Source organism: Piliocolobus tephrosceles, chromosome 5, assembly GCF_002776525.5.
Source record: "Piliocolobus tephrosceles isolate RC106 chromosome 5, ASM277652v3, whole genome shotgun sequence".
Classification (NCBI taxonomy): domain Eukaryota; kingdom Metazoa; phylum Chordata; class Mammalia; order Primates; family Cercopithecidae; genus Piliocolobus; species Piliocolobus tephrosceles.
The window spans coordinates 151,823,947-151,842,699 of NC_045438.1; the positions used below are offsets into that span (position 1 = coordinate 151,823,947).

The window sequence follows — 18,753 nt, forward strand, 5'->3', positions numbered from 1 at the left end:
GCCATTCTCCTGCCTCAGCCTCCCAAGCAGCTGGGACTACAGGCGCCCGCCACGTCGCCCGGCTAGTTTTTTGTATTTTTTAGTAGAGACGGGGTTTCACCATGTTAGCCAGGATGGTCTCGATCTCCTGACCTCGTGATCCGCCCGTCTCGGCCTCCCAAAGTGCTGGGATTACAGGCTTGAGCCACCGCGCCTGGCTAGAAGTTGTTTTTCTTTTAATGCCCTATGACACAGAAAACATTTGGAGGATGTTGAAAAGTAATTGTTTAAGTTAGCAAAGACACATTTCAGTAAGGGAGAAAACAAGAGGGAAACATGTAGGGAGGAAACTCTAAACCAGAGGCCCTAAGACTTGAATGTGCAACTTTGTTCTGTTGAAAATTCAGATTGCTGGGCCTTAAAGTCTGTTAAGTAGGTCGGGGTGGGGCCCAGGAGTTCCCAGGAGTTGTACTTTTAATGGGAGCACCCTCCTGCGATGCATTTAACGTAAAAGGTCCTTGGATCACACTTGCAGAAAGACTGTTGTAGAAACTCAAATACCTATTTTAAAACAAAGGTACATTTTAATCATTTAGTTTAAAATGAAATCATTGCACAATACTGATGTTAGAGGTTAAAATAAACATGTACTTAAGTTCTTGACGTTCTTGTCATTTCAGTTACATGTCAGGAAATGTGATTTGTGTTTTGGCGTATTCAAATCCTTGTCATATTCAGCCATATTCATATTCAAAATATATAATGATTTTGACCCTTGATTTTTCTTATTAAGACTGTCATTTTTTCTGGGTGATTAACTCTTGTGTTGATATAATTATGCCTTTGGCTTACTAATGTTCAGTAAGAACTAATGACTCTTGGGAATGTTAATAGACTCTGTAGTCCCTTTTTAATCATTTGTAACCAGGCTGTCATTACATGTTTGTTTGGAAGCTTAGAGATAACATTTATGAACTTTGTAACACATAGTAGTTGCTCAATAAATGTTAACTGTACAAACACATTGACTAGTTTCACTTCAGAAATAGACACTCGGAGTTCAAAATTCCCATCTGCCTAGTTCCTAAGGCCCACTGTCTTACCAGAGTCTTCGCTGATATCTTCTCCTGCATAAAATGGTTCCTCTTTTGGAACTTTATAGCTCTTTTGTACTTCTCTTATTCTGTTACATTATTACAAAAAAAAAAAAAAAAAGAATGAAAGAAAAGTGCAGATTGTGTACATGCTTTCCTCCCTGCTGGAATGTAAACTTCTTAAGGGCATGATACGTAGCAGATACTTCTTACTACAAACTACCTGGCAGAATTCCTTTCTAAAGAGTCTCCTCAGTAAGCCTGTTGGTGAACTGACCAACATTTGGACAATTATGACATCATCTTACAATTTTTCAGATATTGTTTTTCACTTGTTTAGAAATGTAAAACTTTGCAATGGCTTTTATAAAAGCAAATTTGAGAATAGTTATTCACTAAGCTTTTTCATGCTAATGATGTCATGCTATCAAAAATTAGCTAGAGTAAATGGACTGTAATAAGCATGGTTTGTAATTTAGATTATATGTTCCACATGTAACATCGAAATGAAATATAAAATTGAGTTGTTGGCATGTGGTTGTGGTGAGCAGAAGCAGTTATTATACATTACTTGGTAAAATTCATATTCATATCTTGTCAGTTTACAGTGAGCCAGAGATTAAAATTAACATTTGTTTCTGTTTTAGTAACTGCTTTAAAAATATCCAAAATCATTTTATTTTCTTTAGCCTGACTTCTAGTAGTGTTTTGAATATGTGGCCTTTCAAGCAATAATGAAATGCATCAATGCGACTTGGCAGTGCCTCATAGGACATGCTTCTAGGATCATATTTAATGATTAAAAGTCAAATTGAGTTTCTAAAAAACTGACCCAAAATACAGATGAGCCAAGTAAACCCAGAAGGAAATCTGAGTAAAATCTTGGTTCTTGGTCCTCTGCATGTATCCTCCACATCTGTTTTCTCCAGATCTCTTTTTCCTTGCTTGTTGACAGCACAGAGGAAGATTGCAGAGAGTAATTTACTGGTATGTGTTTCATATCCCCCTTCCTCTTTAGTGATAGTTTGGAAAGTATACTGCAGTCACCATGGTTTTCAGTTTGGAGAGCACAAGGATCAGATCTGTACTTTCTAGAGCCAGCTTTTATGGCGTTCTGGAGAGGTGATTGGAGAACCATGAGAGCAGGCAGACATCTGGGTGAGAGGGCATGAGGTGTGAGTGATGGCAGAGCCAGACTTGCTGGAGAGGCAGAAAGGGAAGATTCAAGTATCATAACCAGGAAGTAGAATTGATAGAATTTGGTACCTGCTGACCTGTGGAATAAGGGGGAAGGCAGAGGAGTTGATTCCAGTATTTCTAGGTTGCGCCACTTAGTGATAGTGGGGTACCAGGAACAGGCTTAGTGGACCCACAGAGGTGACCGGACCCAGGAGTCCCTTTCAGCACGCACCCTGGTTTCTCTGCTTTGGCTTACCGTTTCTTGGTTGGGGTTGTGGGGTGGTCAGCTTCAGTGGTGTGGTCTGGGGTGACAGGTGCTCAGGAGTGAGCACGGAGTACAGACATCACCAATGTGAATGTGGAGGTCGGCAACAAGAGTTATTCTAGAACTGACCAGTTTAATATATTTTGCTGACTGCTGAGTTCTATTCGGACAAATACCTAATGCATGTGGGGCCTAAAACCTAGATGACTGGTTGATGGGTACAACAAACCACCGTGATACATATATACCTATGTAACAAACCTGCGTATTGTACACATGTATCCCAGAACTTAAAGCAAAAAAAAGAAAAAGAAAAGAGATTGCTCAGTTCAGACTTCTGAGAGCAATGGGAGCAGTTTGCTATTCACCAAATAGGGGCATCAATTCTTTACTGATTAACAGCAGTGATTTAGAAAACTACCTTTTGTAGTAGAGCACACCAAGGGGGTCTGCCAGATGGAAAAAGAGAACAGTGTTTTGTAAACTATAATTAAGTGTTGCCATAAGTAAATACTTAAAATACACTAAAATGGCAACATCAGGAAATATGACTAAGGAGTCAGTGTACACCACGCCCTTTCCCCCACCTTTGTGGTTGTTGAAAATTTCCACCAAGAGTGATGTATGCAAAAAAGGGTAAGATCAGGGTGTTAGGTTTCAGAGGAAGGCAAAAACTTGTGTGATTCTGTAAATGGAGCTTACAAATGGAAATGCACCATTCAAGGTAGAAAGTCTATCACAGTCATTAGGAATAAGCATTAGAATGATTCTCCTTTCTTAACTTCTGCACATGGAAGTTTGATGTGGTGGAGAAACAGTTTGCTCTTAGCCATGTTTCTTGAAAATACATGTCTTCAATTACTTGGTTTGTCTGAGAGAAAGGAGGGTTTGGAGAAGAAGGAAATGCCTCATGAGTTTGACATTCTATGGGAGGATTGTTGTTATTATTGCTTGATTTATATGGTCTCATTTTATACAAAGTGTACAGCACAATTTCTCAAAGAGTAATTATGACGCCAAGAAAATGGGATGGATTCTGGACTTCCTGTAGTCTGTCATCCAAATAATAATATTCATTACAAAGATCCTTACCCAGGAGGCCAAGGTGGGAGGATTGCTTGAGACCAGGAGTTAGAGAACAGACTGGGCAACATAGTGAGACCCCTATCTCAAAATAAAATTAAAATAAAATAAAATAGCTCCATACCAGTTTGTAGCATTCATATTGAAAACAGAGATATACGAAAAACTTGAACAGGGCATGGAACGGGAGGTAATGGATATCATTAAGAATGGCTGAGAATTGTTTGCCAAGAGTTAGTATACTATTCTACTTTATTCTATTTCAGTTTGCAGTAGGACCACCCTTGGTGGTACTCTACAGACTCCTGTTCTCTTTAATAATATCTAAAGCTTCTAGTTAAATTACACGGCTAGTATCTTGACTTGCAAGACCAAAAGGCAAGATGTTTAAAAATAAAATCAACATTAAAAACATGCCTGTGTTCTTTAGTCCTCACTCAATTAGAGAAAAATGAGAGCAAACATGACATTTCGTATCTGGCACTATGTGCACTGTCTTGAGAGATTTCTCTACAAGGTTTTTAAGAACACCTGTCATCTGTTAATGGTTGCAGAAGCCGAGACTCACACAAATGAGGCAACATTACAGGGGGTCAGAGAGCACACAGGTAAGCCCACCTTGATGGGAGTCCTGGCCCAAGGCACTTTGGGGAAAGAGTGAGCTGCAGTGGTTATAGAAAGACAGATGTCTTGAGCTGGGCATTGAAAAATGACTAAGAATAATCTAGAAAGTATTCAGTATGTTTTTAACGATTGTGGGTTAGCAGAAGGAAAGCCATCTGAGGTGAGAGAAATAATAAGCAAAGGGGACAGAGGTGGATGGTGAATCAACTGACCCAAGAGAGCTAAGCGTTTAGAAAGCACTTAAAAAGGATAACACTACGTAGCTCCTTGCCTTACCGAGGTGCCTTAGAGATGACTGGCGTTTTTGCTGACCTTGTTTCATAAATGTGTTTTCAGAGGAATAAACGGGATTTGGGCTGGGCTGAGGATACCTTGAATTTTGTTTACAGAACATCATTTTGTTTACAGAACGTCAGTGCTCTATCCTCATGTCCTTCTAAGAATCAAAAGATTTAACCTCACCGAATCCAGCGTGTGGCTTTTGGGTGAGACTCCTTTTTCCATGTGATAACTAGTCTGCTTTACAGAGGCAAAAGAATCTTACCGATACGTACATGTTTTAGGATGGGCTCTGAGCCAATTCATCAAGCCAACTCCTCACTTTGAAACAAGAAAGTGAAGAGGATGTTTCATGATTGTGAAATACCTGCCAGAGGAAGAATCTACTGAAGTTCAGTCAACTATTAATTGGAAAGGAGGCAGCAGACTGAGGAAGTGGAGAATCTTTGCTCTCAGATGGATGGAGGCTGGAGTCCTCAATCTATCACTTGTGGATACATTATGTAGCTCCTTCACCTCCATTTCTTTATTAGAAGGAGGGTAATAAAAGTGTCCACTGCCTAGGATGGTTCTAAGGCTTACAGGAGACAATGAAACTCGAGGGCTTGACATGCGAATGTTAGCTGTTATCATTGCATGTGTCCATTAACACCCAAAGATAATCGGTGTTGTTTAGTAGTTCTTTGCGTACTTTCTTACTAAATAGATAATGATTTATAATTTACCTAGTTACTTCATGAATTGATTTCATGAAAAATGTCTTTCTGAATCTCTTTCCGTGTACTTTAAAAGTTTATTCCTTTAGTTAAAAGAAATTTTAACTAGATTCTTAAAGTCTAGATTGGAGGAAAGTGTTTGCTAAAGAAAAGTCATGGACATTCACCATTCAAGGTAGAAAGTCTATCACAGTCTTTAGGAATAAGCATTAGAGTGATTCTCCTTTCTTAACTTCTGCACAGAAGTTTGATGTAAAGAAACAGTCTGCTCTTAGTCATGTTTCTTGAAACATAGATGGGTGCAGTGGCTCATGCCTGTAATCCCAGCACTTTGGGAGGCCGACGTGAATGGATCACAAGATCAGGAGAATGACACCATCCTGGCCGACATGGTGAAACTCCCTCTCTACTAAAAATGCAAAAATTAGCTGGACATGGTGGCGCGTGCCTGTAATCCCAGCTTCTCGGGAGGCTGAGGCAGGAAAATTGCTGGAACCAGGGAGTTGCAGGTTGCAGTGAGCTGAGATCACAGTACTACACTCCAGCCTGGCGACAGAGCGAGATTCTGTCAAAAAAAAAAAAAAAAAAAAAAAAGGAAGAAAAGAAAGAGAGAGAGAGAAAGAAAGAAAGAAAGAAAGAACGATCATATATATATCCAGAAGAAAGGAAATCAGTATATTGAAGAGGTACCTACGCTCCCGTGTTTGTTGCAGCTATTCATTATAGCCAAGATATGGAATCAACCTAATTCTCCATCAGTGGAGGAATGGATAAAGAAAATATGGTACATATACACAATGGAATATTATTCAACAATACAAAATAATGAAATTCTGTCATTTGCAACAACATGGCTGGAACTGGAAGACGTTATGTTAAGTGAAATAAGCCAGGCACAGAAAGACAAATATCACATATTCTCACTCATGTGAGGGAGCTGAGAAACATGATATCATGGAGATAGAGAGTAGAATGATAGTTAGCAGGGGATGGAAAGGGTACTGAGTAGGGAGGAATAAAGAGAGGTTGGTTAGTGGCTGTAAGAATATAGTTAGATAGTAGGAATAAGAGCTAGAGTTCAGCAGCACAATAAGGCAACAATAGTTAACAATAATTTATTGTATATTTCAAAATAGTTAGAGGAATGAATTTGGAATGTTCCCAACAAAAAGAAATGAAGTGATGGATATCCCAAATACACTGATTTGACCATTACACATTGTATGCTTGTATTAAAATATCACGTTTACCCAATAAATATACACAACTATCATGTACCCATAAAAATAAAATGAAATAAAAAATGCACACTTCTCACAGATTCTTGCCTGGTAGAATCTAAGTAAATACATTTTTCCACCCACAGATAACTCTTCATGGTTTATCTCATGTTATTGACCACATAGGTTAATGTTCTTTTTCAGGTTGTACTCAGTGATCCCCAAGAGGACAAATGGTGGGAATTATGGAAATTGAGGCTGGAAGGAAACCCAGAGTTCTGTGCTTTTACTTCCAGTAGGGATCTGTGGAGTTTAGAATGTCTGCCTAGTCAGCAGTTCTCACTTTGGGAATCCCCAAGACCTTTTCTGGAGGGACATCTGTAAGATCAAAATTATTTTTATGATAATACTAAGACATTATTTACCTATTCCATTCCCATTCTCTTACATGTGTATAGCGGAGTTTTTCAGAGGCTATATGATGTGTGATGATACTGTGTAATGAAATATGTCAACTTTTGGAAAATTTGCATAATTAACTAATATAATTTTCCAAATGACCATTGTATGATGTTACAAAATCATGCATAGCTAAAGATCCATTCAAAGTTCAAAATAGACTAATGAATTTTAATATAAAAGAATACTTAGAGTGTATTTATATGTTTCAGATTCCATGGTGCTGCACCCCTTTAAGAAACTACCACTTGTTGAGTTTTGGTATAATATAAAAAAGAATATCCACAATTGCTGAAACTATTGGCCAGATCTTCTCCACATACTTCAACCAAACAACATGCCACAGAAAAGTGAATTCAGAGGCACAGAAGAGAATTTAACCATTATCCATTAAGCCAGGCATTAAAGAGAGCTGCAAAAATCTAAATCAATGTCACTCTTTTCACTAACTTTCTTGTTCTGAAAAATGTAATTACTTTTTCATAAAGATGTTATTTCATGTAATATGTAATGGGTATATTAGTATTTCTATTAAATGAACCAATGGATATTTTACATTTTTTCTCAATTTTGCTTCTAATATGGTACAGTAATTGTTAAATATGATCTACCTAATTAAAAGTTCCTTGGGTTCCTAAATCAATATTAGGAGTGTAGAGCTAACTTTATACTCCTAAACTTTATTGAGGACCCCAAAGAGTTTTTAAGTGTGAGAACCAACAGTGTGAGGACCACTGGCCTAGTGTATTGTTTACAAGGGTGTAGTCTGGTCAGTGTCTACACCCTGTGTCCACTGGTTTTCTTTCTTCTGGAAAAAGTGTTCTGTGGTCAAACATATTTTTGGCCAAGATGTGTGCTTTCTCCCCTCTCATAGATTTACAGTACACATGAACCTATCAAAGTTCCTCCAAAGTCTTATCCCAACCTTTTAAAAACAAATTATCCCAACCTTTTTTTATCCTCCTTTTAATTGTGGCAGAACATAATGTTCCACAGTGGAATATAACATCCTATGGAACATACTGGCTGGTATATGATATGGGCTACCCTCTTTCCGTTACAAAAAAAATTAAAAGCAAGACATTTTCCTTCAAACCCATACTTTATTTAGAGAGAGGCCTATAAAATTTACTTACTAATCTGATTGACTTTCTTAAAAAAACGTACTCTTCATTCATTGTATTATGCCATTTTGCGTATACTCTTTGAAGCTGTTTCTACTTACGTTTCTAAATGCATATTTTTTTAAAGCTCTGTTTTAGACATTTTTGTGTGTTAACGAGTAGCATCTGCTCCATGTGTCATAAGACAAAGTAATTTCATCCCCACAAAATTGTCCAAATTGCAGGTTAAGTGGTAGCATCCTAGCTGTTGAGCTGTTACTACTGTTTGGTATTTTTAAATGGCAAAAAATACCTTCGGTGATGCATCACATGCCTTTAATAAAACACAGGCACTTTGGGTAACAGAAAGATTTAGAAATGGCAGTGGGTTTTGTTGTATTTCTTTTTATGATTCTTTCTTTCCAGTTCTTTAGTTTCCTTTGGTTTTGGGTACAATCCTAAGAGTCAGACCAAAATAAAGAATATTCCATCAGTATGGATCCAAAACATGTTCCTGGCCAGACTTGATGGGTCCCACCTGTAGTCCCAGCTACTTGGGAGGCTGAGCTGGGAGGACTGCTTGAGTCGAGGAGTTCGAGGCTGCAGTGAGCTATGATCACACCACTACGCTCCAGCCTAAGCGACAGAGCAAGACTCTGTCTCTGAATGAATAAATAAATAAATAAATAAATAAATACAAATTTAAAAAATATGTTCCTGACTGCTGCATGATGAGCATCATCTTCCTAAGACGTGAGATTGATAGTTGCACCATCCAGCACCAGTTTCTTCCCAGCACAGTGCCATTCTAAATGTGTATTGAGGCGGGAGTGCAGAATTTCTTTCTCCTGTATTTCACATGTCTATGTCACAGAAAGAAACATCTTAATTTGTTATAATAATTATAGGACAATAGTCATTATATTTTATATAAATCAAAAGCTCTTTTTAAAAAATTTGTTGGTCCTGCCGGTTCCTACTGAAACACTTCGTACAGTTTGAATCCTTAGTGGCTTTCTATTGCCAACTGAAAATTGGTTTTTTCCTGTATTAAAAAAAATCTGACGAGGCACGGTGGCTAATGCCTATAGTCCTAGTACTTCGGGAGGCCAAGGCGGGTGGATTACCTGAGGTCAGGAGTTCGAGACCAGCCTGGCCAACATGGTGGAACCCCGTCTCTACTAAAGATACAAAAATTAGCCAGGCGTGGTGGTGGGTACCTGTAATCCCAGCTGCTCAGGAGGCTGAGGCAGGAGAATTGCTTGAACCCGGGAAGCAGAACTTGCAGCGAGCCAACATTGCACCACTGCACTCCAGCCTGGGCAACAAAAGCAAAACTCCATCTCACACAAAAAAAATCCAAACAGAAAATACTGTGGCTATCTTATTCAGTATCTCATTCTTTTCCTCACCAATGAGTAGTTTCAGGGGGAACCCTTTACAATTGCAAAAAGACACTCAGTTTATAGGACTATCACAGCATTGGCAACTGGTGCTGGAAATTCTCTAATAGTTAAATGACCCAGATTAACCAGACTGAAATGGAAGAACCATACTGAGGTTGCTCTTCAAACAGCAAGAGGCTACCTTTCTGTCTTCTTTGATGACTGAATATAGTTTATGATATACTTAAGGTATCAAAGATGTGAGAATTGTAGAGCTATGTGGCAGGTTAAGAAGCCTGATGAATGGCCGGGTGTGGTGGCCCATGCCTGTAATCCCAGCACTTTGGGAGGCCGAGACCCGCAGATCACCTGAGGTCAGGAGTTCAAGACCAGCCTGGCCAACATGGTGAAATCCTGTCTCTACTAAAAATACAAAAAATTAGCTGGGCATGGTGGCATGTGCCTGCAATCCCAGCTCCTTGGGAGGCTGAGGCAGGAGAATTGCTTGAACCTGAGAGGCAGAGGTTGCAGTGAGCCGAGACTGCACCATTGCACTCCAGCCTGGGCAACAAAAGCAAAACTCTATCTCAAAAAAAAAAAAAGTTTGATGAAGATGCAGATGGTTTGTTGCTTGTGCAAGTTATGTGATTTTAGCACTTTCTACAGTGGAAAGTCAAATTTGAGGCATGCACACCTAAAGTAGGAAAAATGGTTCTAAGAGGGGTAGTGTGATGCAGGGATTAAGAACCTGGTTTCTGGAGTCAGATGGCCTGAGTTTGAGTCCCACCTCTACCACGGATGTGTGCTGTTGAACAAGTGATTTAACTTCTTTGGGACTCAGTTTCTCCAACTGTAAAAAGTCATGTAAAGTTCCCAGAAGAGTGTTTCATACGTTGTAACTGTATTAGTTATCTACTGCTATGTAAGTCATTACTCCAAATCTTAGTGGCTTGAAACAACAAGTGTTTATCATCTCTCAGTTTTTCTGAGTGTGAATCCCTGCACATAATAGCTGGGTGTCTCTAGCTCTAAGTCTTTCATGGGGTTGTAGTCAAGCTGTTAACCTGGGCTGAAGTCTCATCTGAAGGATGGGGTGGGGACAGTAAGGATCTGCTTCCAAATCCACTCACATAGATGCTAGCAGGCCTCAGTTATATGCCATGTGGGCCCTTCCACAGGACTGCATCACAGCCTGGCAGTCAGCCTCCCCCAGGTGAGTAATCCAGAAGAGGATGCAAGATCCCAAGATGGAAGCCACCATCTTCATGTAACCCAGTCTTGGAAATGATCTCCCATTACCTTTGCCACAGTCTGTTTGCTAGAAGTGAGTCACTAAATCCAGTCCACACTCAAGTTAAGAAGGCTTTGCAAAGGCATGAATTCTAAGAGGTGGGGTCACTGGAAGCCATCCTGTAGGCTGCTTGTAACAGTAACTTGTGCTTTAGTTTATATCCCCTTATGGTCTATTCCTGACAATCAGACCGAATGAGCCCTTAAAACATAAGGCAGATCATGATACTACTGCATTAAAAATTATCTCCAGTCTTCCCATTTTACTTAAAAGTCAACATCTTTACAATAACCTACAAGGCCTTTCATGCTTATAAAATTATTTTTCTATATTTTATAAAATAGCATATATGTATAATAAATGCTATATATGTATATCTGTATAAACACATGTTTATATGTTTAGTTATATATCTAGATCCATATGGTGTAAGATAGAGATCTCTTTCCAGATGAAGAGCCAGGTTTCCCAGCCCTATTTATTGATTACAATACCCTTTTCCTGGGCTGGGTGGTGGCTCACATCTGTAATCCCAGCATTTTGGGAGGCCGAAGCGTGTGAATCACGAGGTCAGGAGTTCAAGACCAGCCTGGCCAACATGGTGAAATCCCGTCTCTACTAAAAATGCAAAAATTAGCCGGGTGTGGTGGTGGGCACCTATAATCCTAGCTACTGGGGAGGCTGAGGCAGGAGAATTGCTTGAAACCAAAGGCAGAGGTTGCAGAGAGCTGAGATTGTGCCACTGCACTCCAGCCTGGGTGAAAGAGCGAAACTCTGTCTCAAACAAAAAAAAAAAAAAAAAAAAAAAACAAAGCTTTTTTCCCTGACTTGATATTCTACTGAGAACCTGTTTGTCTCTTCCTATGTAAAAACAAATTATAATTGAGAATTAATTATGGTGAGCATTTAATAAGTTCCTTTATTTGATAGATTAGGAACTAATTTTATTTAAAAGGCTGTGACTTACATTTAAAAGTCCAGTTAGCTACAACACTAAGACTGAAAAGTAAATTTCATGACTCCTAGGTCACTATTTCTAGCTTGTTGATATCCCATACTTTGCTGCTGCTGCTGTCGCTTATAACTGTTTGGAAAATTTTCACCAAAATGCCTGTCAAATTGGAAAACCCTCTGGAGTGAGATCCTTTTTAAAATATAGCCAACTTTCACATATGCAGGCATAACTTTAAATGGTAAACGAGAAGGGATCGGTGACAGAGATTAAACCTGAGCCAGTTTTATTGATTATTATTAATGGTATTGATAAAGAGTTTGCTGAAAGAGGGAAGCATATTGAAATTATTGCTTAAAAAGAGGTATGTAGAATTTTCAGTGGTTTTCTTTTGATAAGAGTTGCCTCATAGCTGTTGTAGCATGTGCAAATGAGGGTCAGCCATAAATCACAGAATGAATCACTTCCAACTCCTTCACATCTACAGATATAAGTAAGAATGGAAAATATTGTCACTTAGATGAGTCCTTATTTCTTTTTTTCTTCTCTATGAATAGTATAAACCTTACTTTTCTGGACACCTGGCTTTGGCAGCTGGTGAAGATTGCTGAAGTAACAAATAGGGCCATTCTGCCTCTCCCAGATCGATTTTGCTGCAAGACAGTTGAAAATAATATAATCCAGAAATGAATTTATGTCTTACGGCAATTTATTTTCTTATGGCAAAAACAAAACAGACAGTACTATGAGGAAGTATTATGCTACTGGTAGAATTTTTCAAACTAAAACCACATTACATTTCATTAAATGAGTTTATGTCCATTAAGCATCAATGAGCATGAGTGACTGAACCCAGAATGCAGTCAAAGTACATATTAACTTTCTGTATGACTTTAAAGAGAGGTATGTCACCCTCCCTGGGTCAGCAGGTTCCTGTGCAGAAGACATTGGAATGAAATGTCAAGGACCTCTTCCAATTCTAGAATACCTCGAGATATGAAGTTGGTAACAAGAGAAATGCAGCAAGATATTTTTAGTTAAAAAGGAAAAGATTGATACAAGCCAGTAACTTGCAGTGGGCTTGTTTAAATCCTCCTCCTCCCTCCAAATTCTGTTTTTACCAAGCCGGTGAACTAAAGACAGTTTGTCGTGCTTTGAACTTCCTGGCTTATGTTGATTTCTATCAATATGTTACTGTTACACATTTGAGTGGGAGCTGAGTTACATAAAACTAATAAAATCCTTACAACCCCATTTTCTGTGGGTATTGATAGCATAAAAAAAAATAAAAAAAAGACTTTTGCCATTTTCAGGCAGTTGTTCTTCCAACTAGATGGAAAATTGAATGGCATTAACTCAACTCACTTGTTTAAACATTAACTGAGAGACACTTTCTCCTCCTCCTCAAAAGTTTTTAGTGTTCACAGGAATTTAACCACAGATAGACACAACTCCCCAAACGTCCTGGAAAAAAGGTTGACTCTTCCATAAAGTAATAGTTACAGAAGGCTTTCAAGGAATTAGTTATTCACACAGTAAGCTTCTGAGGCATACGAGCATATCCTCTTTCTTACAACTTGATCACTTGATGCACTCTTTGATGATCACCCCGGGACCTTCGGAGATTTATAGAGTTTAGAGTTACAAGTATGATGTGGCCACCATACTCAGGGAACTGGATGACAGTCGGCCAATGGGTTTACAACACAGATGAGTATGAGCTCGTAAAAGGCTAAAAAAGGAGGCAGACATCTTTGGAAGACTGTTTCTAGGCTCTCAAGTGGCCATTGTCAAAAAACAAACGGTGGGGTGGATTTGACTAAGCATCAGAAGATGCTTAAACAACAGCCTGTGACGAGCGAGCGTTAAAAGCTCACAAGGCAGAAAGAACTTTTCAGAGTGACTTTGTCAGATGAGGTTCTAATGTGTAGGCTTTATCAGCTGCTCCGAGTGGGGGTAAAGAGGCATGCATATTTTAAACATTCATTTCATATTCAGTGTGTAAAGTAACTACTGCTTTTTAACTTGGGTGGAGAAAGTTTTTATCAGTTTATCAAGAATCACACAAGGGAAACCTATCCATTACCTACTTATAGGGCAAAATGGAAAATATTCTCTCTCATATGCTTTACCATTTTTGTTCCATCTTAATAGCTCTTTATTTAAAAAGTATTCACATCAGTTGGTCAGTCTGAGTCTTTCATTTGAAACAAACTTTTCTCACTTTCTGCCCTTGATACTGCACATCAGTCTTTTAATCACTTAAATGTAATGAATTTTTCTTTATTCACATCTTTCAATCGGTAAACTTGAAATTTTGCAAGTGCATTCCCACTGGGTGTATATCGTGATTTTCAAGACCTGCTACCTTCCCCAGTGTCGTGCTTGGTTTTTTTTTTCTTTTGTCCTTCCCACACCCCACCTCCAGTATTTTAGGGCACCTTATGCAGATAAGAAGTGAGATGGCTTCATCCTAATAATTAACATGCTTGTTTGAGGTTATGAAATCTACATTTGAGAAAGGCCAGGGATTTCCCCCTGAATATCCACTAACTGCTTGAAGTGGCATTTTCATTCTGACTTGGTGTTTTGTTTTGTTTGACTGCAGCATACTGGAGCATAGTGAAAGAGTCTGTTTTGAAGCTTCAAACGTAGTGCTGTTGCAGACCAGGAACAAGAGAGAAAGAGTGGATTTCAGCCTGCACGGATGGTCTTGAAACACAAATCGTTTTTGGTAAGTCATCCAAAGGACTTGACATCTTTTAGCTTTAAATGTCATCGGGCATCACTTCATTGGTGTACCAGAACTTCTTCTTCAAGTGCATTGCTATATCTCTACATCCCAAACAACAGGACATTTGAGAAAATGTCCTCGTCAGAGCGCTGAGAGAGCAACCGCATTTACTTAGTGTGTTTGTTTCTGAAACTTGCAGAATAGTGTGATCTGAATAGAATGCATTTGTGGTTAGAAAAAAGAACAGAAGCAAAAACAAAGCAAACCCAAACAACTAAACACACAAACAGCAAACAAACTACATCCACCAGATACTCCATTTTAGCTGAAAGCATAAGGGATTAATCGCATGAGAGCAAGTAGATTCAATTTAATAGCAAGTTTTTTGCCTCTGTGATCAAATACGGTCTTGTGTCACATAATGAAGTTTCAGGCAATGACAGATCACACATACTACTGTGGTCCCATAAGATCATAATACTTTCTTTTTGTTGTACCTTTTCTATGTTTAGATGTGTTTAGAGGCACAAATACCTACCATTGTATTACAGTCGCCTACAGTATTCACTACAGTAGCATGCTGTCTCGGTTTGTAGCCTAGAAGTAATAAGCTATATACTGTATAGCCCAGGCGTGTAGTAGGCTGTACCATTCAGGCCTGTGTAAGTACTCTATGATGCTGCACAGTGACAAAGTCACCTAACAGTGCATTTCTCAGAGCATATCCCTGTCATTAAACGATGCATGACTATTGTGATGGGCAAGGTAAAAGATGATGGGGATTTCCAAGTCCTGTTCAGCAAACATTTACTGAGTAACTTTTAGCTATACATGGGCCCTTGAATGACAGTCTCAGTCTGGGAGTTGGAATTCAAACACTCTAAACTATAAATAAATGATAAAAAACATTCCAGACCATACACCAAAATAATGTGGACTTCCAAGGATTTTTTTTATCAACCCCATTCATGATATTACCTGAAAGCAGAGTCCTCAAATTGAAGCCTAGGTCTGCCCCACCTGTCTTGGTCACCTTGGAGAACTTACTCATCATCTTTGAATGACTCGCCTTTAAAAATGTATGTGCCTAGGCCAGGCACGGTGGCTCACGCCTGTAATCTCAGCACTTTGGGAGGCCGAGGTGGGCGGATCACGAGGTCAGGAGATCGAGACCATCCAGGTGAACACAGTGAAACCCCGTCTCTACTAAAAATACAAAAAAATTAGCCGGGCATGGTGGTGGGCGCCTGTAGTCCCAGCTGCTCGGGAGGCTGAGGCAGGAGAGTGGCGTGAGCCCGGGAGGCGGAGGTTGCAGTGAGCTGAGATCGCACCACTGCACTCCAGCCTGGGCAACAGAGTGAGACTCCATCTCAAAAGAAAAAAAAAAATGTTTGTGCCTAAATTATCTTCAAGGTCTCTTGCAAATTTATAATTCAGTTCCCTCTAGTGCAATGAATTAAATAATTATCCACTTCAGTTCTTGCCCAACAGAATTTCTGTGTGGGCATGGCAGGTCGCTTGCAGAGGGGCTCATTGTATCAACTAGTGTGGAGGAAAGGAGCCAGGTCCTCAGGTGGTCCTCCTGGCCCCATTTGCCCATTTGACAGCCAACCTTTTGGTCAAACAGGACTGTCAGCATCTATGGTAAATAATTTTTATTTTTTTTTTGAGATGGAGTCTTGCTCTGTCACCAGGCTGGAGTGCAGTGGCGCAATCTCAGCTCACTGCAACCTCCACCTCCCGGGTTCAAGCGATTCTCCTGCCTCAGTCTCCCGAGTAGCTGGGACTACAGGTGTGCACCACCATGCCCAGCTAATTTTTGTGTTTTTGGTAGAGATGGGGTTTCACCATATTGGCCAGGATGGTCTCATCTCCCGACCTCAGGTGATCTGCCTGCCTCAGCCTCCCAAAGTGCTGGGATTACAGATGTGAACCATTGCACCTGGCCTGCAGTAAATAATTTATTCCCTTGTAACATTTTAAAAAATGTGGCACAGTGCTTTATGAACATATTCATTTTTATTTATTTATTTTAATTTTTATTGTTATTTATTTATTTATTTATTTGAGACAGGGTCTCTTTTTCTTTGTTGCCAAGGCTGGACTGCAGTGGTGCAATCACAGCTTGTTCTGGGACTATATGAGACTGGGACTATCCCAGCTCTCATTCATAAAGTCTTCACTGAATTTTTAGGACTTCGCTGACTGGTCTCTCTTTATGAACTTCTATCACATTTGGGGCCTGCATCATATAAAATGCACTGCTATGCGTTGCTATGTGGGTGTCTGTCATCACCTCATCAGGGGTACACACAGCTTCAGGGCGGGAATCAGATCATCACAGACCAGTAGCTGAGACTACAGGAGTGCGCCACCATGCCTGGCTAATTTTTCAATTTTTTGTAGATACAAGGTCTTGCTATGTTGTCCAGACTGGTCTGGACTCCTGGGCTCCAGCAATCATCCTGCCTCGGCCTTTCAAAGTGCTGGGATTACAGGCATGCGCCAGTGTGCCTGGCCTAAGTATTATATCCAAATAAGCGAGATAGGCCTCTTTTGAATTACTGTCCTTTGTTTTTCTTTAGGGGATCTGACTTTTTCCTTCTCTGTGCTTGCTGTCATTGCATTACTGGTTATCTGCCAGCCCGTTAACCCTGTGGATCCCCACACTTTGTTTGACATTGAATAGCATTTATTCTTGTTCTTTCTTACTAAACATCCCCTTTCTGAAGCAGCGCTTCAGAAATGATGCTCAGATGTCACTCTTGTTAGCAGCTGGCTTTCTGCCTTCAAGTGGTGCATTATTGGGGTTTCATAACAGCATTTTTTCTCTTACAAATATTAAATTATGAAGTGCAGGAAACCACATGAATGTGGTAGAAAGCAAATGCAAACAGTGTTATCTGGAAGTGCCAGTTTTGTGATTCTCCTGGTGACAGTATCCTTCCTGTAATCAACATAGGAAGACTCTTTACCTGTTTGCTGGTGGTTTTCTATCCTGTATCTTCATCTCCATTTATGCTGTATGCCATGGCCACCTTGTCATTGCTGAATCAGAAGGTTTGATTAAGACAGTTGCTTGGGGACTGTCTCTATCAAAGTTCTACCAAAGACACAAATCCTGGCTGTCACTCACAAAGTCTTTCCTGAATCCTCAGAACTTCACTGACTGGTCTCTCTCTCTCTCTCTCTTTTTTTTTTTTTTTTTCTTTTTTTGAGACCGAGTCTTACCTGTTGCCAGGCTAGAGTGCAGTGGCAATCTCAACTCACTGCAACCTCCACCTCCCAGGTTCAAGCGATTCTCCTGCCTCAGCCTCCCAAGTAGCTGGGATTACAGGCATGTGCCCCCATGCCCAGCTAATTTTTGTATTTTTAGTAGAGACAGGGTTTCACCATGTTGGCCAGGATGATCTTGATCTCTTGATCTCGTGATCCACCTGCCTCGGCCTCCTAAATTGCTGAGATTACAGGCGTGAGCCACCGTGCCCAGCCCTGAGCCGTCTCTTTATGAACTTCTATCACATTTAGGGCCTGCATCTTATAAAATGTACTGGTGTGCATTACTCTGTGAGTGTTTGCCATCAGCACAATTGCACATGGGTTGCACATGGCTTCAGGGCAGGAATCAAATCACAGACCAGTGCTTCCCAAGTGTGGTCTAATCCCAGTACCTCCTGCTTCTGAATCACTTGGATGTGTTTATTGAAGTTGCAGATTCAGCAACACCAGGCTTATGAAGCAGAAGTTCTGGGGATGTAGAACCCAGGAAACTGACCTTAGTTAACTTTTGCACACTAAGGTTTGAGAATAACTGTCTGAAAATAATTGTGCATCCTCCTCTTTGCCTCCTCTCCCACAGCAAAGGGTGCAGGTCTGAGTCTATGGTAGGTGTCCGGGAAATCTTTGCTTGTTGACCTAAGCAACATCAAGCCATAAGAGTTGCATTCCCTCTTCAGTTGCCCAGCCTTTTCAGGATGTGAGGTCAGCATATTCTTTGAACCTTTAGAAACCCACTTTCTTCTGAATACATAAAGTGTTCCCCTAGGGCAGAGGCTCTTTTGGAAATCTTTTTTTGTCTCTTTATCTTTTTAAATTACTGACTCTGTTGGTGGTAATGACAGGAGCCCCTGTCTAAGATTGGGATAGTGGGGATGTCAGCTTTGAGGAGCTGGGCTGGAGCAGTAGGCTGGGAGAAAGATCTGAGGTTGGGAACGGGACTCTGCTAAACTAAAAGCTTTATCCTTGGCTCCCAAAGCCACACCTGCTGCCCTTGGCAGTTTATTCTGAGTGGTATTTCTTTCAGCTGTTAGGCCTCGCAGGTTGTCAGTTTTGGTTGCAGAAGAGTGGTCCCGCTGCTGAAAAGGATCAAGTTTAGCTCTAGTGGACGCAC

General features: G+C 40.1%; 2 protein-coding genes across 5 annotated transcripts in view; both read left to right on the forward strand.

Moving 5' to 3' along the window:
• Positions 1–9,109, forward strand: part of LOC111541132 (translation initiation factor IF-2-like) — a 99,612-nt gene extending 90,503 nt beyond the window's left edge. Inside the window, exon 3 of the mRNA XM_031935687.1 lies at positions 7,111–9,109. Coding sequence (XP_031791547.1) covers positions 7,111–7,193 — 83 coding nt within the window. The 3' untranslated portion in view covers positions 7,194–9,109. The remainder of the gene's footprint in view (positions 1–7,110) is intronic.
• Positions 1–18,753, forward strand: part of ATXN1 (ataxin 1) — a 462,258-nt gene that overhangs the window by 90,710 nt on the left and 352,795 nt on the right. For all 4 annotated transcript variants that reach the window (XM_031935685.1, XM_031935684.1, XM_031935686.1 and 1 more), the window contains exon 2: positions 14,238–14,363. The gene's annotated coding sequence lies outside the window, so the exon portion shown is untranslated. The remainder of the gene's footprint in view (positions 1–14,237; positions 14,364–18,753) is intronic.